Below are 17,387 nucleotides of genomic sequence, written 5' to 3' on the forward strand. Positions count from 1 at the left end.
TTTTAATTAGTATATATTAAGAATGTGTTAAATGATGATTTTTTTTAATATTTCTAATAATTAAAAAATAAATTTTTTAAATTATTAGAAATGTTAAAAAGACTGACAAATCATTGTGAAACTATTCTACGAATGCATTTGGATATGATTTTAGAAAGTGTTTACGGGAGGTAAAAAGGTCTTCGAATGTTAGAAAAGATAATAAAAATCTTCGAATGTTAGAAAAGATAATATCACTCCCTAAAAGTGATAAAATGACTAACCTGAATGTTTCCTTTACATAGAAGTTTTCAATTAAACTAATCATATATGCATGGAGAATCAAAGCTTCGAAAAGCCTACAATCATTATTTCCCTCTCATTTCACGTTTTGAAACCAACAATAATAAATAAATAGTCAGTTGAATTTTCCAAGCACGGCTGGGACTCTGGGACCATGCTCTTTTGACTGACTTCTCCTTTCGAACTTTCCTGGAATATTTAACGAGTCTTGTTTACTCGGAAGCCTGTTTGTTTGGTGGGTTTTGACTTTGACTTGAGTTGATGCATCAAGTGTTGATATGGAAGAGTGAGATTCTTGAAGAGCTGGAGACCAGAGGCAGTCATGGAGGCAATCTTTCTCTGCTTAATTTCTCTGGTTTTGAGGGTTTCCGGTATTTCTGAAGGTGTGTTTGCCATTTTCTGCCCCCCTCACTTTCTTTTCTGATATGGGTTCATTGTTTTGTGTTCAATTGTTCGTTTTATATGGCGTTGATTACTGTAGAATCAAACTCAGAATCGATGGGGTAATAACTTTGATTGATTTTGACTTTCTGGGTTCTGTTTGGTTGCAGAGAACTTAGTTGGGTTAAAGTGGGTGCTGCAAGGGTCGACAAATCCTATTTGGCAATCCCTAGTGTTTTGTAATTTTAGTGCGGGATAAACGAATTGATAGGATTTCAATTATTGGGTTTACCAGGATTCTAGAACTTCGATTCACATTTTATCTGGAAAAATTCAATTTAATGTACGTTGTGTTATATTTTGGGAGATTTGAACAAGGGACTTGTCTATAGTCTTTTAAGTGAACCCTCCATTGCCCTGATACGACATTTAGCAATATTTTTCTGTAATTATTCCATTAAAACATGCTTTATAAGTTGTGAATTTCTGAGCATTTTTATGTGTCTTGCATATGCTATCGAAAATTTGAAGTTAAAACCAAATTTTGACTCTGAAACTTCACAATGATTATAGAGGTATACCAAAGTCAAAAGAACCAAGCATCACCAACCTTTTGAGTTTGATAATAGAAAAGTTCATAAATAATTTGCCTCAAAGATTAATGAACAAAATGCAAAAAGAAAAAAAAAAAAAAAAAAAATGAAAGAGACGAATGTGTGCATCTTGTACTCTGGCCACCATCTGATGTATAGGCTTGACTGTTCTATATAATTTCCTTCACTCTGAAGACCTACTAATTGATGTTCCTTATGTTTGCAACTGATGTTTTCCTCATGTGTGTAAACCAGGTGATGCCTTGTATGCACTAAAGTCAAGTTTAGTCGACCCTAAAGATGTTTTACAAAGTTGGGATACTAGCAGTGGTAATCCTTGCATATGGTTTCACGTTACGTGCAATGGTGATGGTAATGTTATAAGAGTGTAAGTGCTTGCTCTTGTTGTAACACTTTCTTTTTTTCCCCCAATATATATGCTTAGAATGCAACTTGTTACTGGGAATTAATTTTGCCTTCTAATGGTATTTTTATGCTACTGTAATGACACGTTTCTAATTTTATATTCCTAGTGATCTTGGAAATGGAAGTTTATCTGGTCAATTGGATTCAAGAGTTGGTCAGCTTACAAAATTAGAATATTTGTAAGTCAAAGTTTTGTACTGAAAATTATCTGGGTTATCTGTTTCTTGTTCAGTGTAAATGCTGGTTATCTTTAATGTTCCTTTTCAATTGCTTTTTCTTCCCATGATTGCTGAAATTATAAAATGCTTGGATTCCATTTTTTTGCTTTGTCATGTTTGGTAATTGTTTTTTGGGCTCAATATCACGTTTTTGTTGAGTTGAGAAAGGGGCTATTACTCTTAAAACTTGACCCCTAAGTTGAGTGCTACATGCGTCAGTCCAGTAGCTGAAAAACTGAATTAGACTGAGGTAGTGTTTGTTTTTTAACTTAATATTGAATGCAATTTGCTTTTAGATTTTAAATGATTTGTTTTGAACTTTTCTTTTTTACTTATTTACTTATTTCTTAATTTTTTTTTCCGAATAGAAAAAGCCAAATATTTGGCTTTTTGCTCAATGGTAAAGTAACTTTTTGAAACAACCAAAACACAACTCAATATGACCCTCACCCTATTAATACCTAATACTTGAATAGAAATCAAATAATAAAAAAAAAGAAAACAACTTAATACTTAATACTGTTAAGTTGCATTTAGAGTAAAGTGAAATTAGGTTCTATTTAGATTTAAGTAAAAAAAAAAAAAAAAAACCACCTGAGTCTATTAGCTGTATTACTGAGCTGTATGCCCACACTCACCCCAGAGTCGAGTAACTACATAACTAGGCCTAGAACACTCAAATTCATTGCCAGTTAAGTTGCTGCCATTGAAATCAACTGTGAAGTCTACTTTGTTGAAGATGCTTGAAATCGTAGCAGAAACTGCTAGCAAAACTAACCGTTGAAACTCTAGGCAGGAATGACAATACATGTTGTATTTCAACCCAAAAACAAGCCACAAAAGAGTAAAATATCAACAAGACATGTCATCAAACGCATGAGCAGCCACCCAAGAAGAGCAACAAGGTTCTTACAGAAAAACCTTCTAAGATGGAGATAAAAAAACCACCAAGAAATACACATCCATGATTCAAAATGGGAATACACATCCAAGTGGAAGAGAACAACAATTACTTTCTTATCAAGCTTACAAAAAAATACAATATAATATGGAGAGATATCTTACGATACCCGACTTCCACACTTGACACAGAAAACCCTCTGTACACCCAAGCTCAGAAATGATGGAGAAACCTGCCTTTGTAGCTGAGATGAAAGCCTTCTTGGAGTCCCTTCTCATTCTCTACTGCTCTCTCTTCTGTTGCAACCAATGACAGCTCTTTGTCATGTCAAGCTGGCTGGATCACTATTCATATTAGTTGGTACCCACTTTTAATGGGCCAAGGAAAAATGAGTGCAAAAGGAAAGTGTCCAGCACTCATATGACTGGACCTGAATTTGGCCTAGCCCCACAGTTTGTGTAAATATATAGCCTCACTCCTAATGGAAAATGAATTTCAGTGATCCTATTGGTTGCTTCTTAAAATTTACTTCAACAAAGAAGTATTTGGTTCAATATTCAGTTCACCAAACAAAATTCTCATTTGTTCCATTGATGAATATGTGATTCTATAACTTACCTAAAGGCTCAGTTTGGATCATGGAATAGTTTACAAGAAAGGATGAGGAAAAGGGAGAAAGGAAGGAAAATAAAGAGTAAGTTTGAGCTCCACTTCTCTGATCCTTTGCCAAAGTTATCCTCCCTTTTGTAGAGAATGAAGAGTTTGGAAACATGTACAAGTTTAAAATAATTTCATTAGATCTAGTTTTTTCTTTCTATTTTTATGGAAACTAAACAAGAGTTTTGTGATTCCTTCCTATAGTTTCGTCCTATATTTTCATTTCCATAGAGCTTTCTGAGATCCAAACTGGGTGTGAAAGTATGTATGTTTTCCTAATACAGGTCATGTCCCATTAGGGTTTTCACTCTAAGAAATGTACTTTAAGAGCTTGTTTAGGTGCATTTTATTTTTTCCATTTCTAACATTTTTTTATTATTTGTTAGAGATTTCTGTTTTCTACTCTGCACTCACAAAAAGCATAGTCCATGGCATTTTGATTTCCATTTTCTTAAACAGAACAGTTTTCCCTGGCTCTGAATAGAATGATCATCCGTTATGTTCTTTGGTCGGTTAAATAGATATCCTGGCATCTTACCGTGTCCAAATTTAGTTTTGATAATTCCAGTCAGGATCATTTTACAAGTTTGTTTGATGAGGCTGTTAGAAGTGCTTGGACTTCACTTCACATATTTTTCATACTTCAGTAATACCAATACTGCCAAAGACATTTTATATACATTATGAGTATCTATCATGAGAAAAACCTCTCAAAATGAACAAAATTCTACCACTTTCCTGTCTTACATTTATTTAAAACAAACATGTAGTTCATTATGACTATAGCAATTCAATATCTTTTCTTGTGTTTAAGTAGCTGTTGTTGTATGCTGTTTTCTGTCAACAATATGTTCTTTGATTGCTGAGACTTTAGTATTCAACATGCATGCAAGTTTTTCATATTCATCTATCATCTATGCCTTAAGTCTCTTTTATTCCCTTGGAGTTGATCATTTGTTTCTGTCTATTCCTTCATAAGTTGAAGCAAATATTATGGATGCTAGTATCCATTCTTTTTCTTTTTCATTTTTGTTTTTTTTCACTTAGATACTTGGAATCTGCTTCATTTGTGATTTTTGTGATCTTTGAATGATTAAATTTCCATGGCAGGGGACTTTATAATAATAACATAAGTGGAAAAATACCGGAGGAGCTTGGGAATTTGGAAAACTTGATGAGCTTGGATCTTTACTTCAACAATTTAAGCGGTCCAATTCCGGGCACATTGGGCAAGCTTCGAAAACTACATTTCTTGTATGGATACTCATCCATCAGGCTACTTTCTTCAGCCATGAAATCTATTTACCTTCTGCTTGATGTAGTGTTTTTTTCTTTTGCTTTTTGGTCCTAATAATTTTAAGGCTTGCTCACAGAGAAGTTAGCAAGTTTAAAAGCTGATATAAGGCAATGGTATAGAGAGAAATGAGGTGGCTTAAGTATAAACTGAAACAGAAGTTAATACTAAGCTTCTTATTTCTCATTCCTCTCCATCCTCCTCTCTAGGTGGTATAATTGCTGCTTTCACATGCAGTGTGTGCATCCTTCTGGTGTAATTATTGGCTGTGGACAGCTAGGTGTAACCCAAGATTCAACTGCCTTCATGATGACCAATCGGTCCTCGTGGAAATCATTGCTTCTGTAAACAGAGTACTTTTTATTTGTATGCTTTATTTGTTATTTGAGGGTATGTTGGCCTATTATGTGTCTGGCAGTCATTGCAATGATTCGATTGTGATTATTATGGAACATAATGGTTTGTTTCCATAAATTGTCTGCTTGGATATAGGCGGCTTAACAACAACATCTTGATGGGAACTATTCCTATGTCTTTAACTGCTGTATCATCACTGGAAATCCTGTGAGTACCTAACTGAATGTTTTATTGAGAAGAAATATAGTTGTGTTTGTTTCTTAGTTCCCATGACAAGCTTGTATTGCAACATTATGAAATTACCATATTTTTTATTCAGGGATCTATCGAACAACAAACTAACAGGAGATATACCAGTCAATGGCTCCTTTTCATTATTTACTCCCATCAGGTTCATTGAATGTGATTTACATTTACATGATGATGGTATTGGCTAGCCTATCTAAATTTTATCCTAATTTCTGTTCTCCAATTGTGCAGTTTTGGTAATAATCGTCTAAGTAATAATTCTCCAAAAAGAACGCTCGATTCTCCATCTCCGATTTCTCCAAATCCATTGACTCCACCGACTCCTTCAGGTTTGTCATCATCATTTTCTGTAATAGCTAACATTAACTCTAAATTGTCTGATTAAAATGGAAAAAAAAGTATCATTGATATTGGGCTTTCGTTATGTTTTTCATCACTATGTTTGCTTGTCATTTTCAAAGGGATTCTTTTGCATGTGTTGACCCCTTGCCTGTCCAATTCATCCATCTCATGAGTTTGTCTTGCTTTAGACGTCATATATCCATTTAGTACTTCTTAATCTGATTTATATAGTATAATATAAGCACAAAGAATTTTTGTAATGAAAGTTGACATAAGAAGATTGCTTACATTTGCATTTGAATCCTCTACCAATGAAGAATGTGGTATTTAATTTCATTGCCTATCTATTATTCTCAAGCTATTAAATTGTATTTGTGATGAAAATTTTTGTGCTTATTTGGTCTAAATTTCTGCGCATAAACTATATGTCCTCAGTTTTTAGAGATGATATGGATTGGATAAATCAGATTCAGTTTTTTGAGATCAGGACTAGTGAGTTATCCCTTTGATTATGGTCTAATTATTCTTCTTGAGGTTTTGTACTCTAACTTTAGAGAAGTAAGGAATCATTTTATTAAGTTGGGGTTGCTTCCAGATAAGGATTTCAATGGTTACAAATATGCTTGGAAAAAATCAGTTCAGAATATTTAGATTTTTTGAATTTTATTGATATAGGAAACAGTGCCATTGGTGTCATTGCTGGATTTATTGCTCTTGGTGTGTTCATTGCCTCTGCAATTGTTTTTGTTTGTTGGCGACTAAGGAGACCACGGGCGCACTTTTTTGATGTACCTGGTAGGTAGTTTTGGTGAAAAGTGGGTTAAGATGATCAGTTCAGGTTATGAAGTTTCTGTATAGGATGCATTCTTCACCTGTTTTCCTTGCTTTTGCAGCTGAGGAAGATCCATTAGTTCATTTGGGACAGCTCAGAAGGTTTTCTCTTCATCAACTAAAATATGCAACAAACAATTTTAGCAATAAAGACATACTGGGTAGAGGTGGATTTGGTAAAGTTTACAAAGGACGCTTGGCTGATGGTTCTCTAGTGGCAATAAAAAGATTGAAAGAGGAGCGTACTCATGGTGGGGAACTGCAGTTTCAGACAGAATTAAGAATGATCAGCATGGCAGTGCATAGGAATCTACTTCGTCTGCAAGGCTTTTGCATGACATCGACAGAAAGGTTGCTTGTCTATCCTCTTATGGTTAATGGAAGTGTTGCATCATGTTTAAGAGGTATTGCCTATTGGTTTCTTCGCATTATCATTATTAATATTATTATTTTAATCAACAAATCAGAATACTTATTTCCTTGAAATGCTGTCTGTTTTATTTGACATTATGGTTGTCAATTCATCTGTTATACCAATTCTTGACCTTTAACCATGGTTTTAAATTTGAACTTTGACATCATTTTCTCTTGTGTTTACGATCTAAAGTTGTACCCTCATGATCTTACTGATGCATTTTTGTAGAGCGGACAGATGGACAATCCCCTCTTGATTGGCCAGCAAGGAAACAAATTGCATTGGGATCTGCAAGGGGGCTTGCTTATTTGCATGATTCTTGTGACCCTAAGGTAATTCATCGTGATGTGAAGGCAGCAAACATACTGTTGGATGAAGAGTTTGAAGCAGTGGTTGCAGATTTTGGGCCGGCTAAACTCATGGACTACAATGATACTCATGTTACCACAGCTGTACATGGAACACTTGGGCATATTGCACCAGAGTACCTCTCCACTGGAAGGTCTTCAGAGAAGACTGATGTTTATGGATATGGGATCATGCTTCTTGAGCTCATCACTGGGCAGAGGGCTTTTGATCTTGCTCGGTTAGCCGGTAATGAGGACGTTATGTTACTCAGTTGGGTATGCATTTACCATCTTCTCATTATCTGCTCTATGTTTTAAGTTTATAACTTCAAGTGATGCATTTTCTTAAGTAGTTCTTTGAGTTCTTGAAGTCCTTTTGCCACATGTTGGGTGTTGGGGTTTTCAATTGTTGCTTCTAGTTAACTGACTAGGGTGCAGGGTACTCAGAGATCAGTGGATTCTTTTCAGTTTTTCACATAAATCAAATGATATATTTTGACCTTGTAACATTTGAGTGTTTTTCTTAACACTTGTTTTAGGTAAAGGCATCCATGCTTACAAGATAAAGTGATGTACAACTTGGTGGATCTCTTAGGCTGCTGTCCATAAGAAAAGCAGTAAAATCAAAGTGATGTTATCATAAGGGTCGTAAAAGTTTTCACCAGAACTGAGTTAAAGCGGGAATCAGAAAACACACACACGCACACAAAAAGAAAAAAAGACGATGATCTTTAAACTGTTGCATGTCCAAAACACAAATAAGTCTAGGACCCGCTAATGTTTGTAGAGGACCCATCGATGCTCATGATGATAATAGGCACTGAGAGAATAACTACCTAGTATGTATTCCAATGACTTTCAAAGAGTAAACAATCACCTATTCACAAGTCAAAGCATGAGCCAAGAAGGAAGAGGAGTGGATAGAAGCACAAATAGGGTGAGAAACAACCACCAGCAATAGTCCCCTTAATGGAAATTCTAGCATGGCACTGATATACCTCAAAAAGAAAAAATCAATGATAGATTGAATATATGGGACAATGTTGAAACCAACAGTTATCCTGGACAACATGCTTCTGGATAATGATATTTTGCCCATATATATTAGAAAGAGCAGTAATAATAGAGATTGAAGACTGCTGATCTCTTTTGAAGTGAAGAATGCAGTGATTGAGAGATTTGCAAATTCGCTAGCATCAGGGAAAGGGATATATTTATCTAAGTGAGGTAGACTTGTTCTCATTTATAGTACCTTTTCAAGCTTGTCTCTTTACCTTACATACTCCTTTGAGATGCTTAGAAAAGCTCTGAAGGTATTTTCTCTGGGCTAGAGGTGAGAAAGTACCACATTTTGTGAACTGGGGGACTTTTTAATGCCAGATAAGTTTGGTGGGATGGGAATTAGAAATTTGTTGGTTTTTAATGGAGCCTTGATTGGTAAGTGGTTGTAGAGGTTTGTCCTCTTTTTTCACATGGGGTGTGTTGGTGGGGGATTGCAGGTGGGTCATATGGGGCTTGGGAGAAATTTGTCAGTGGAAAAGTTCTGAAAGATGGAAGGGACTAGTTTCCTGTGACTCAGGGGGTTCTTCAGGGTGAAGCCTCTGGAAATCTATTAGGAACGATTAGGTTGTTCTTCAAGCTTGATTTCTTTATTAAGTAATGATTATGGGACAAAGTTTTAGCCTCATGTGAGGTTTGAGGAAGCGTGCCTGAGGATTTGGTTCCCATCTATTTTTGCTTTGACTTTTTGTAGGGAAACATGGAAAGCTTTCAGTTGATGGATGGTAGTTCTGCTTATTAGAATGGTTTCACTAAAAGCTTTCATGATTGAGATTTGGAGAAGATGGGGAGTTTTATGGCATCCATTTATCAGGGAAATGAGAAAGGATATGTTAATTTGTAATATCAACAGAACATTTTTTTATCAAATACCTTTTGCTGCAGTAACATCATGGTCTTATTTTATCTTCCTGGTATCATCATTCATCTGTTTGGGAATTTTTTTGCTTCATCCAATGTTGCACTTTCTGTGTTGGTAGCTGCTCGTGAGGAGATCCAACCATGGACTAGATGATGCAAAAGGGGCTAGGGGTTATACTCTTGTATATTGGTGTGGTTTTTTTGGCAAGGATGATAAATTGGGAAATCATATTCTTCTTCATCATGAAGTAACATATGAAACATGTGCCTTAATTTCTTTTCGTTGTTTAATGTTTCATGGGTTTATTTCTTCTTCAATCAAGAGCATCCTGTTAGCTTGGTTTGGTGGTTTCAGGGGAAAAATAAGAGGAAAGTTTGGAGGACTGTTCTGTTCTTTATTTTTTGACCTTAGTATATTTTTTCCTATTACAGATGATGGATGGAGACTAAAAGTTCTAAACACATTCAGCAAATTAGAAAGGACAGGCTGTGGCCAAACCATTGATGTATGATGAGTTTATATCTAAAACAATGGAAATCTTTAAGAAGCAGTACTTTGTATGTGGAACCTTGGTGCAATACATTTATATTCTAGTTCTTTTGAGTTGGGGTTCACAATAGAATACACTATATATGCCTAGGCTCAAAGTAGGAGAGGTAATTGTACTTGTCCTTTATGCTGCACTAAGGATATTGAAGTAAATATAAGATTGACTAATTATGTAATGTGAAGACTGGAGGGAAAGTTGAAAGGAAAAGCATTTTCTTTGTATTGCCTTATTCCAGCAATATTTTCCATTACAATCCAATCAATTTCCTTATAGAATTTATTTTCTTTTCCTTCATTCTGTTTGTAACATAAATGTTGCCCTTGTTTACATTGTGGCTTAAATCTTAACAGCTTAAGCTTTTGGGAAAGTTTGTAGCTTAATATGATATCAAAGCTAGAGATCTTGGGTTTGAGTGTTTCTTAATGCTGTTGTCCCCATCTATTTATCTACTCAGCTTTTAGGAAAGTTGGTAGCTTAATAATAGGCATAGGTTTTCTTTGGTAGGTAAGATATAGACTTCTTGACTGGAACTTCTTTTGAAATTGACATTCATTTTCTTTTAGTCCTTTTATAAACTCACCACATTGAATGGGTCTACTTTTCTTTTCTTGACAAACTTTGGAATTAAGGCATTTTAGAATTTCAATTAGGAACTTCATCCATTTTGTTTCATTCGTGGTGACTATGGCCATACCTTCATATCACATTATAAGCTTGTATATTTGAGTGTTTTCCAAAACAAAATTTGACAACTTCAATTCCATGGAAGCCCTAACACTTATTTAATGTAATCCTCACAGTTAACACTAAATCTCTTTTTTCCAGTAGTTTCATTCTCACATCCTATACATGGCACAAGCTTTTTCCAGAATCTTATTTCCCATTGCTGACTTATGTGTACATTTGCTGCTCTTTTGGAAAATTTAAGGTTAAGGAACTGTTGAACAACAAGAAGTTGGAAACACTGGTTGATTCCAAGCTGCAGGGCAATTACATTGTGGAGGAGGTAGAGGAGCTAATCCAGGTGGCTCTCCTTTGCACACTAGATGCAGCTTCAGACCGACCCAAGATGTCAGATGTGGTTAAAATGCTTGAAGGTGATGGTTTAGCTGAAAGGTGGGAACAGTGGCAAAAGAAGGATATAATTTGCGGAGAGCAAAATCATAGCAACTTCCCCTCTAATAATTGGATTATAAATGACTCCACTCCAGGCCTTCGTCCTGAAGAATTGTCCGGTCCCAGATGATGCTTTTGCTATTCCACATGCATATGTAAGGGTATCTCCTTTATGATTGTCTTTGAAATCCAGACCATTAAATAAGTGTATATAATCTCTTTTTCTCATTTTATTTTTCCTACTACCAATTTATATTATTTGGTAGAGTTAATTGATGATGATTATATATTATCTATTGTCTGTAGGGTTGTCTTGGCTCACACCTGAAGCCTCAGCTTCTAGTTTGTAGCAAAGTGTATATTGGAACAAGCAGATTTGCATAGGTGTGCCAGAGCTATTAGTTCAATCAATCTAATTCAACTTTTGCCCTGAATTATCATGATTGTGAGATATTTTTACAGGACATCTTCTAAATGCTAACAGAAGATCGTTCAAGTCAGGGACTAGATCTACCTATGCTTTGTTGTATATGAGTTGAGACAGAATCATAAAATTTGTGGAAATTAATGAGTTGAGATAGAATCATAACATTTGTGGAAATTAATGAGTTGAGATAGAATCATAACATTTGTGGAAATTAGTGAAAATATAAGTTTTGTATGTTGGCAATTCCATTCCAATTGTAATAAAACCAGCCTAAGGAGAGCTTAATCTCATCTTGTACTTAGTTGAAGATGAAGGGGCTTGATGGACTAGCTTCCCAAGTCTTGTTGATAAAGTTGTCATGTATGGGTGCTTTTGTATAAAAATTGTATTTAAAAGCTTGATATTTTAAGTTGGATTGTAATCAGGAGCCACTTTTGGAAAGTTAAGCTCATTTGAGGCTAGTTTTGGCAGGTAGCTGATAGATGATGCACTCTGGGACTGAGATCACCGAAGGGAAACAGTAAGCATCTGACCAAACTGGCAAATGGGCGAGTCAAATCGGTAACCATAGAGCAATGTTCAGTTTTCTTTGTTGCTACATCAACCGATTGAGACCAGGAGGATCCCATAATTCAAATTTGAGGAACGTGAATTGATCAGTGAAGTCTAAGTGAGGATTGTAGATCTTAATTCTGGTAAGACTTGTACACTCAACTCCTATTCCTCTTTGTGGATCCTTGAGGTAGCTTTTATGGCTCTTGGTTTTTGACCTTCCCTTTTTTTTCAAGGTTTTCTGTGTGGTTGAATATTAATTTATGGTGTGTGATAAGGATTGTAATTGAATTGGATCAATCCATATCAAAGTTGAAGCAAAATCCAATAGAAATTTAGTAAAAGTCAAGTGTTAAAAGCTTAGTTACCAACACATCCCTCTTCCTGACTGTTCCGAGCCCTCGTTCTGCTCCCCCAGCTTCTCTTCAGCTCAAGGATTTGCTCTTCCCATCTTGTCATCGTTGTATCTGAGTTCATTTTTTTTTTGTCTGAAATCAGCCAAACCCATATCATAATCATACTGCATTCGTAGAGTGGAATCAGACTGTCTTGTAAGCTGCATTCCGCTGTATAAACATCATTGTTGATTCTTCCTTCATGGAAGGATCACAAACATCAGGGTGATATTGCAGGCTCATCTGTCTATAAGCTCTCTTTATATCATCAATACCGGCATTTTCTGGACACCAACCAAGTAGCTTATAGTAGTTGGGAGACTCATTTTGACAGGCCAACTTGGGTGCTCTTCTTGCTACTCTGCATGAGACCAAAACGAACCTGGAAGGCCACTGACAATTATGAGCTAGTAGATGAAAATAGCAGTGATGAGGCTTGATCTTAGAGAAATGTCCATGGGAGTCTGGCTGATCAGCTTGTGTTGAACGTGGATGAAGAAGAGGGGTTTGAGCAGTGCATATAGAGATGGAGGACAATGAGGAGAGGGAGGAAAGCATAAGGAATGTATGTGAAGTAGGCAACAAAGCCAAGGCTGCTACTTCTGAATTCAAGGCTGTGCTTCGGAGACATCATCATATGGACATAGGATGAATATCTTTGAAAGGGTGAAGTCGTGTCCGTGCATGATCTTATATTAATATGAGGAGATTCATGGACGGTTTAGTATATAATTTGAAAGAGAAACCCTCTAGGTTCATGGATAGTCTTTTTTGTTCCAAGATAATTCTATGGTACACATTTCCTATCTGTCGAAAACTTATAAAAATATAAGTCTCTGTTTGGTAACCGTCTTCGAGAACAGTTTTTTGTTCTTCAAAAAAAAAAAAAAAAAGAAAAAAAAAAGAAAAAAGAAAAAAACAAATAGGAAAATATATTTGACAACAAAAAATTGTTTTATGTTTTTTGTTCTTAAGAACAAAAAATAGGGTATTTTCAGAAAACATCTTTTAGTTGTTTTTATTTATTTTTTAAGGGTTGTTTTAAAAAAAAAATATACAAAGATGTAGAATGATTAAAAATAAAACTTTAGATATAAAAATTATCTTTTAAAACATATTTAAAAATATTAAAAATATATTAAAAATATTTTAAGTTTCCAAATGGATTTTTGTTCTATAAAACATAAAGAACAGTTTTAAAAAATTGTTCTTAAAAACTGTTTTTCAAAGCTGTTTTCGAAAATGGTTATCAAACATGCTTTAAAGTTCTAGCTAATGGCTAAAGTTAAGGTTCAAGTGGGAAATGACATTATGCTCCTTTTTAGTTTTTTTTTATTAATTATAAATAAAATAGGTATTAATGTATAAAAAAACCATTGAAACCTATGACAATGGGCACAACCCCATTTGGCAGGCCGTCAACGTTTATTTATCAACAAAGGAATGGAAACAATGTGTAGGCTTGACTATAGACAAAATGTTGATGATTTTGGTGGCCTTCTAGCTCATGTTGGCTTTTCCTTATCAAAATTTTTGAGCTCCATATATAATATTGTTGGAAGAGGATATTCTTTCTTTTTAAAAGAATTTCATATTCTTATAAAGCAAATATTTTATTGAGAAAATGTTATTTTAAAATTAGAGGAATTGTTCTATTGTAGAAAATGTTGATATTTAAATGTTGGATCTAAAGACATATATAGGGTAAGTAATAAAAAATTTCTATCCAAGTATGTGGCTAACCTAATATGCTTTTACAATAAATATTTGGGAGAAATGGGATCATTACCTAGATTTGAGCAAATTCAAATTCTTCATTCCTTGTCTTTGGTGTAGAACAAACTATAACTCCAATATCCACGATCTTCCGTTCAATCCTATGGTGGTATATTGTTGAGTAGGCGATGATGCTTTGGAAGATCTCAATTAGACTTGCTCTTCGAACGAAGGGGAAACTCTTTGTTTTTTGGCTTCTAATAATTTTTAGGAGGTGAAAAATAAGAGAAATGACTACTTTGGTTTTTCATGTTTCCTTATATATTAAGGGGAGAAAATACCAAAATACTTTTCCATATTAGAAACAAATCTAATCTCTAAATTAAGTCCCATAGAGTCTCCAATTTTGTGCGCAAAAATTACACTTATGAAGGTAGCTCGATCGAGGACCAATGGAACATCTAATTGTGCCTTCCATAAAATTAATCAAACATAATTTGATAGTCAATTGGTCACACCACTAAAGTTAATTAACTACACTTCACTAATAAGATCCAACTATATGAAGCTAATAGCTATCCCACGACCTACTAATCCTTGTATTTATTCCCCATGAATTGATATCTGTAATTTAATTGATATGTGTTATTCACCAATAAATTACATATTTACCTTTGAGTTGCAAATTCACCTTTGGTATGATCAACTAATGTTATCACATCTTAAGAGGGTAAAACATCAATTTCACTAATCAAATGACATCACCTTGACCAAGGATTTACCTTGATCATGCACCTTAGAATTGTTGGAAGGGAATATATTGTCCCCTAGCGGGATATCATAACGCCTATCTTGAGTATCCATAGACTACATATTGAATCAGTAACCACCCAAGATCACAACAATATATAACCATTAAGTGGGTCTGACTCATATGTGACTCAAAGCGATCACTAATCCAAACATTAACCTTAGTACTTCTTAAGGTTAAAAACTCCTACAAGATAGTAAGTAGGAGAACACATGTCACTTAGATAGTAATAGACATGTTCTCCATAGGTCATGTTCAATGTGTAACCAGACACATTATACCACCTTAGAGTTCCACTTTGATGACTAAGATAAGTCATTCCACCTACATGGGAGGTAGCATGCCATAATACTAATGAACTACTTAAGTTCATAAACGGTTGTAAACAATAGTATCAGTTTACAAGGAACCCATAGTTGTCATCTATGTGTCCACTTACACCCAAACTATGTACAAAGCAAATTGATTTGACTAAGTGTCCATCAAAATAATAGAGAGAGAAACTATAAGTGCACAATACCAATGAATGAATAGGAATCATATATTATATAGCAAATCTTGCAATATGTCTCACTATGCGAGGCTTAAAACCTAAAAAATCCCCCACTAGCCTTAAGTGGACTAGGAGTACATTTAACACCATAAGCATCCCTATGAGAACTGAATACTTATGCTTGTAAGGTCTTAGTAAAGGGATCTACTAGGTTATCCTCAGATACAATCTTCTTTACTATTATATCATCTCTTTATACTATATCCCTGATGAGATAGTATTTCCTTTCAATTTGTTTTCCCTTCCATTGGTTCCTTAGTACTTTAGATTGTGTTATTGTTCCACTATTGTTGCAAAACAATACTATGGTGTTAGGTACAATCATAAGCACTACCCCTAACTCCATCAACAACTTCCTTAGCTAGATAACTTCTTTAGCTGCTATATATCCAGTTTCCATTGTGGAGTCAGTGATGCATGGCTACTTGATACTTCTCCAATTAACACCTTGCCTTCAAGTGTAAACACGTAACCTAAAGAGGACTTGCGAGAGTCTCTATCAAACTAAAAGTTTGAATTTGTGTATCCTATGGGTATTAACTCATTACTATGATAAACAAACATATAATCCCTTGTTCTCCTAAGATACTTGAGTATAGACTTAGCTATTATTTAATGCTCTTGTTCGGGATTAGATTGGTATCTACTCACTATATCTATTGCATAATGTATGCTGGGTTTGGTGCATAACATAGCATACATAAATTAGCTACTCACTATGGAAGCATGAGGTATCACCTTCATGCTCTCTTTATCCTTAATCATCTTAGAACATTGATCTTGAAAAAGTGGCATTTCATGCTAAAAGGTAGCATACCCTTCTTGGAATTTTGCATGGAGTACTTGACTAATATGCAATGTTCTTATTCTTTCTACCATGAAATAGCTTGATTTCAAGAACATAGTGGGCCTCGCCTAGATCTTTCATTTGGAATTGAGTAGATAACCAAATATTTACTAAAGATAACATTTCTACATCATTACCAATGAGCAGTATGTCATCCACATACAAGATTAGAAGAGTCACCATGCTTTCCTGTGTATGGTTGTACCATATAGTTATCTTCCTTAAGAAGCTCATTAAGAAAGGTAGTCTTAACATCCATTTGCCAAATTTTGTAATCCAAATGAGTAGCAATGGACAAGAGTATCCTGATGGACAAGAGTATCCTGATGGACTTAAGCATGACTATCAGCGAAAAAGCTTCCTCATAGTTGACCAGGTTTCTATCTATAACCCTTCACAACAAGCCTTGATTTCAAGGTTTTAACCTTTCCATCAACTCTTCTTTTCCTCTTGTAGATCCACTTACATCGTATGAGTTTTATCTCTTTAGTTGCTTCTACAAGAGATCAAACCTAGTAAGTGTACATAGACTCTATCTTAGATATCACAACCTTATTCCGTGAAGGAGCATAAATATTAATTGTTTCGTCATAATTTATGGGACCAATTTCAACTCCTAAAGGATTGCCTCAAAAGACTCTCTCAATAATATAAAACTATTTCATTTCAAATAATCCTCCCTCTACAATGAGGCTTTGGTGGTGTACTAGAATCAACAGGTTTGCTTGGTATCTGGTTTAATAAGTCATGTATTGTTCTTATTATAACGGGTTCATTAATAGTCTTAGACCACCCTATATCACTTCATATTTCTTTATTCGCCATATAGTTCTCTTCCAAAAATCTAGCATTTGTGCTAACAAACACCTTTTGATCAATTGGACTATAAAAATAAAAAAAAAACCTCTTGTCCCTTTCAGGTAACCTACAAATAGATAAACATCTGATCTAAATTCTAATTTGTTAGCCTGCTTCTTTAGCACACGTGTTGGGCACCCTCATATGTGGTTATGGTGTAAACTATGTTTATGTCCACTCCACATCTCTAAGAGGGTAGTAGGCACTAACTTAGATGGAACTAGGTTAAAAATGTAGGTCACTATATACAAATCAAAGTTTAATTTTTTTCTTTTTACTACTCCATTTTGTTGTGGAGTTCTAGAGGTACTTAATTGGGATATAATCCCATGCTCCCTAAGAAAAGAG

At 34.8% G+C, this 17,387-nt stretch overlaps 1 protein-coding gene across 10 annotated transcripts; it reads left to right on the forward strand.

Annotated features, from left to right (window-relative positions):
• Positions 1-308: 308 nt before the first annotated feature.
• On the forward strand, positions 309-13,098 carry LOC100243623 (BRASSINOSTEROID INSENSITIVE 1-associated receptor kinase 1). Of its 10 annotated transcripts, none has more exons than XR_787034.3 (13): positions 311-665; positions 1,512-1,644; positions 1,790-1,861; positions 4,569-4,712; positions 5,245-5,316; positions 5,429-5,500; positions 5,590-5,687; positions 6,376-6,495; positions 6,594-6,935; positions 7,175-7,569; positions 10,693-11,041; positions 11,779-12,002; positions 12,358-13,098. XR_787034.3 is itself a non-coding variant. In XM_010659306.3 (12 exons), exons 1-11 carry the CDS (start codon positions 605-607, stop codon positions 11,008-11,010), a joined length of 1,827 nt encoding a protein of 608 aa, XP_010657608.1. In that variant the 5' UTR covers positions 311-604; the 3' UTR covers positions 11,011-11,041; positions 11,779-12,232. The 10 variants fall into 10 exon arrangements, 6 of the variants coding, with proteins under 6 accessions (XP_010657608.1, XP_010657611.1, XP_059597187.1 ...); XR_009467120.1 differs by lacking the exon at positions 12,358-13,098 and adding an exon at positions 11,187-11,264 and having other exon boundaries at positions 11,779-12,232; XR_009467121.1 differs by lacking the exon at positions 12,358-13,098 and adding an exon at positions 11,187-11,264 and having other exon boundaries at positions 10,693-11,035; positions 11,779-12,232.
• Positions 13,099-17,387: the final 4,289 nt, after the last annotated feature.

This window comes from Vitis vinifera, chromosome 12 (genome assembly GCF_030704535.1).
Source record: "Vitis vinifera cultivar Pinot Noir 40024 chromosome 12, ASM3070453v1".
NCBI classification, from domain to species: domain Eukaryota; kingdom Viridiplantae; phylum Streptophyta; class Magnoliopsida; order Vitales; family Vitaceae; genus Vitis; species Vitis vinifera.

Bases quoted from the DNA above. Each gene is read 5' to 3' on its own strand.
- LOC100243623 (XM_010659306.3), top strand. From the start codon at position 605: ATGGAGGCAATCTTTCTCTGCTTAATTTCTCTGGTTTTGAGGGTTTCC. The intron at 666-1,511 runs GTGTGTTTGCCA...TGTGTAAACCAG, and splicing joins GGTTTCCGGTATTTCTGAAG to GTGATGCCTTGTATGCACTA. The intron at 4,713-5,244 runs GTATGGATACTC...GCTTGGATATAG, and splicing joins CTTCGAAAACTACATTTCTT to GCGGCTTAACAACAACATCT.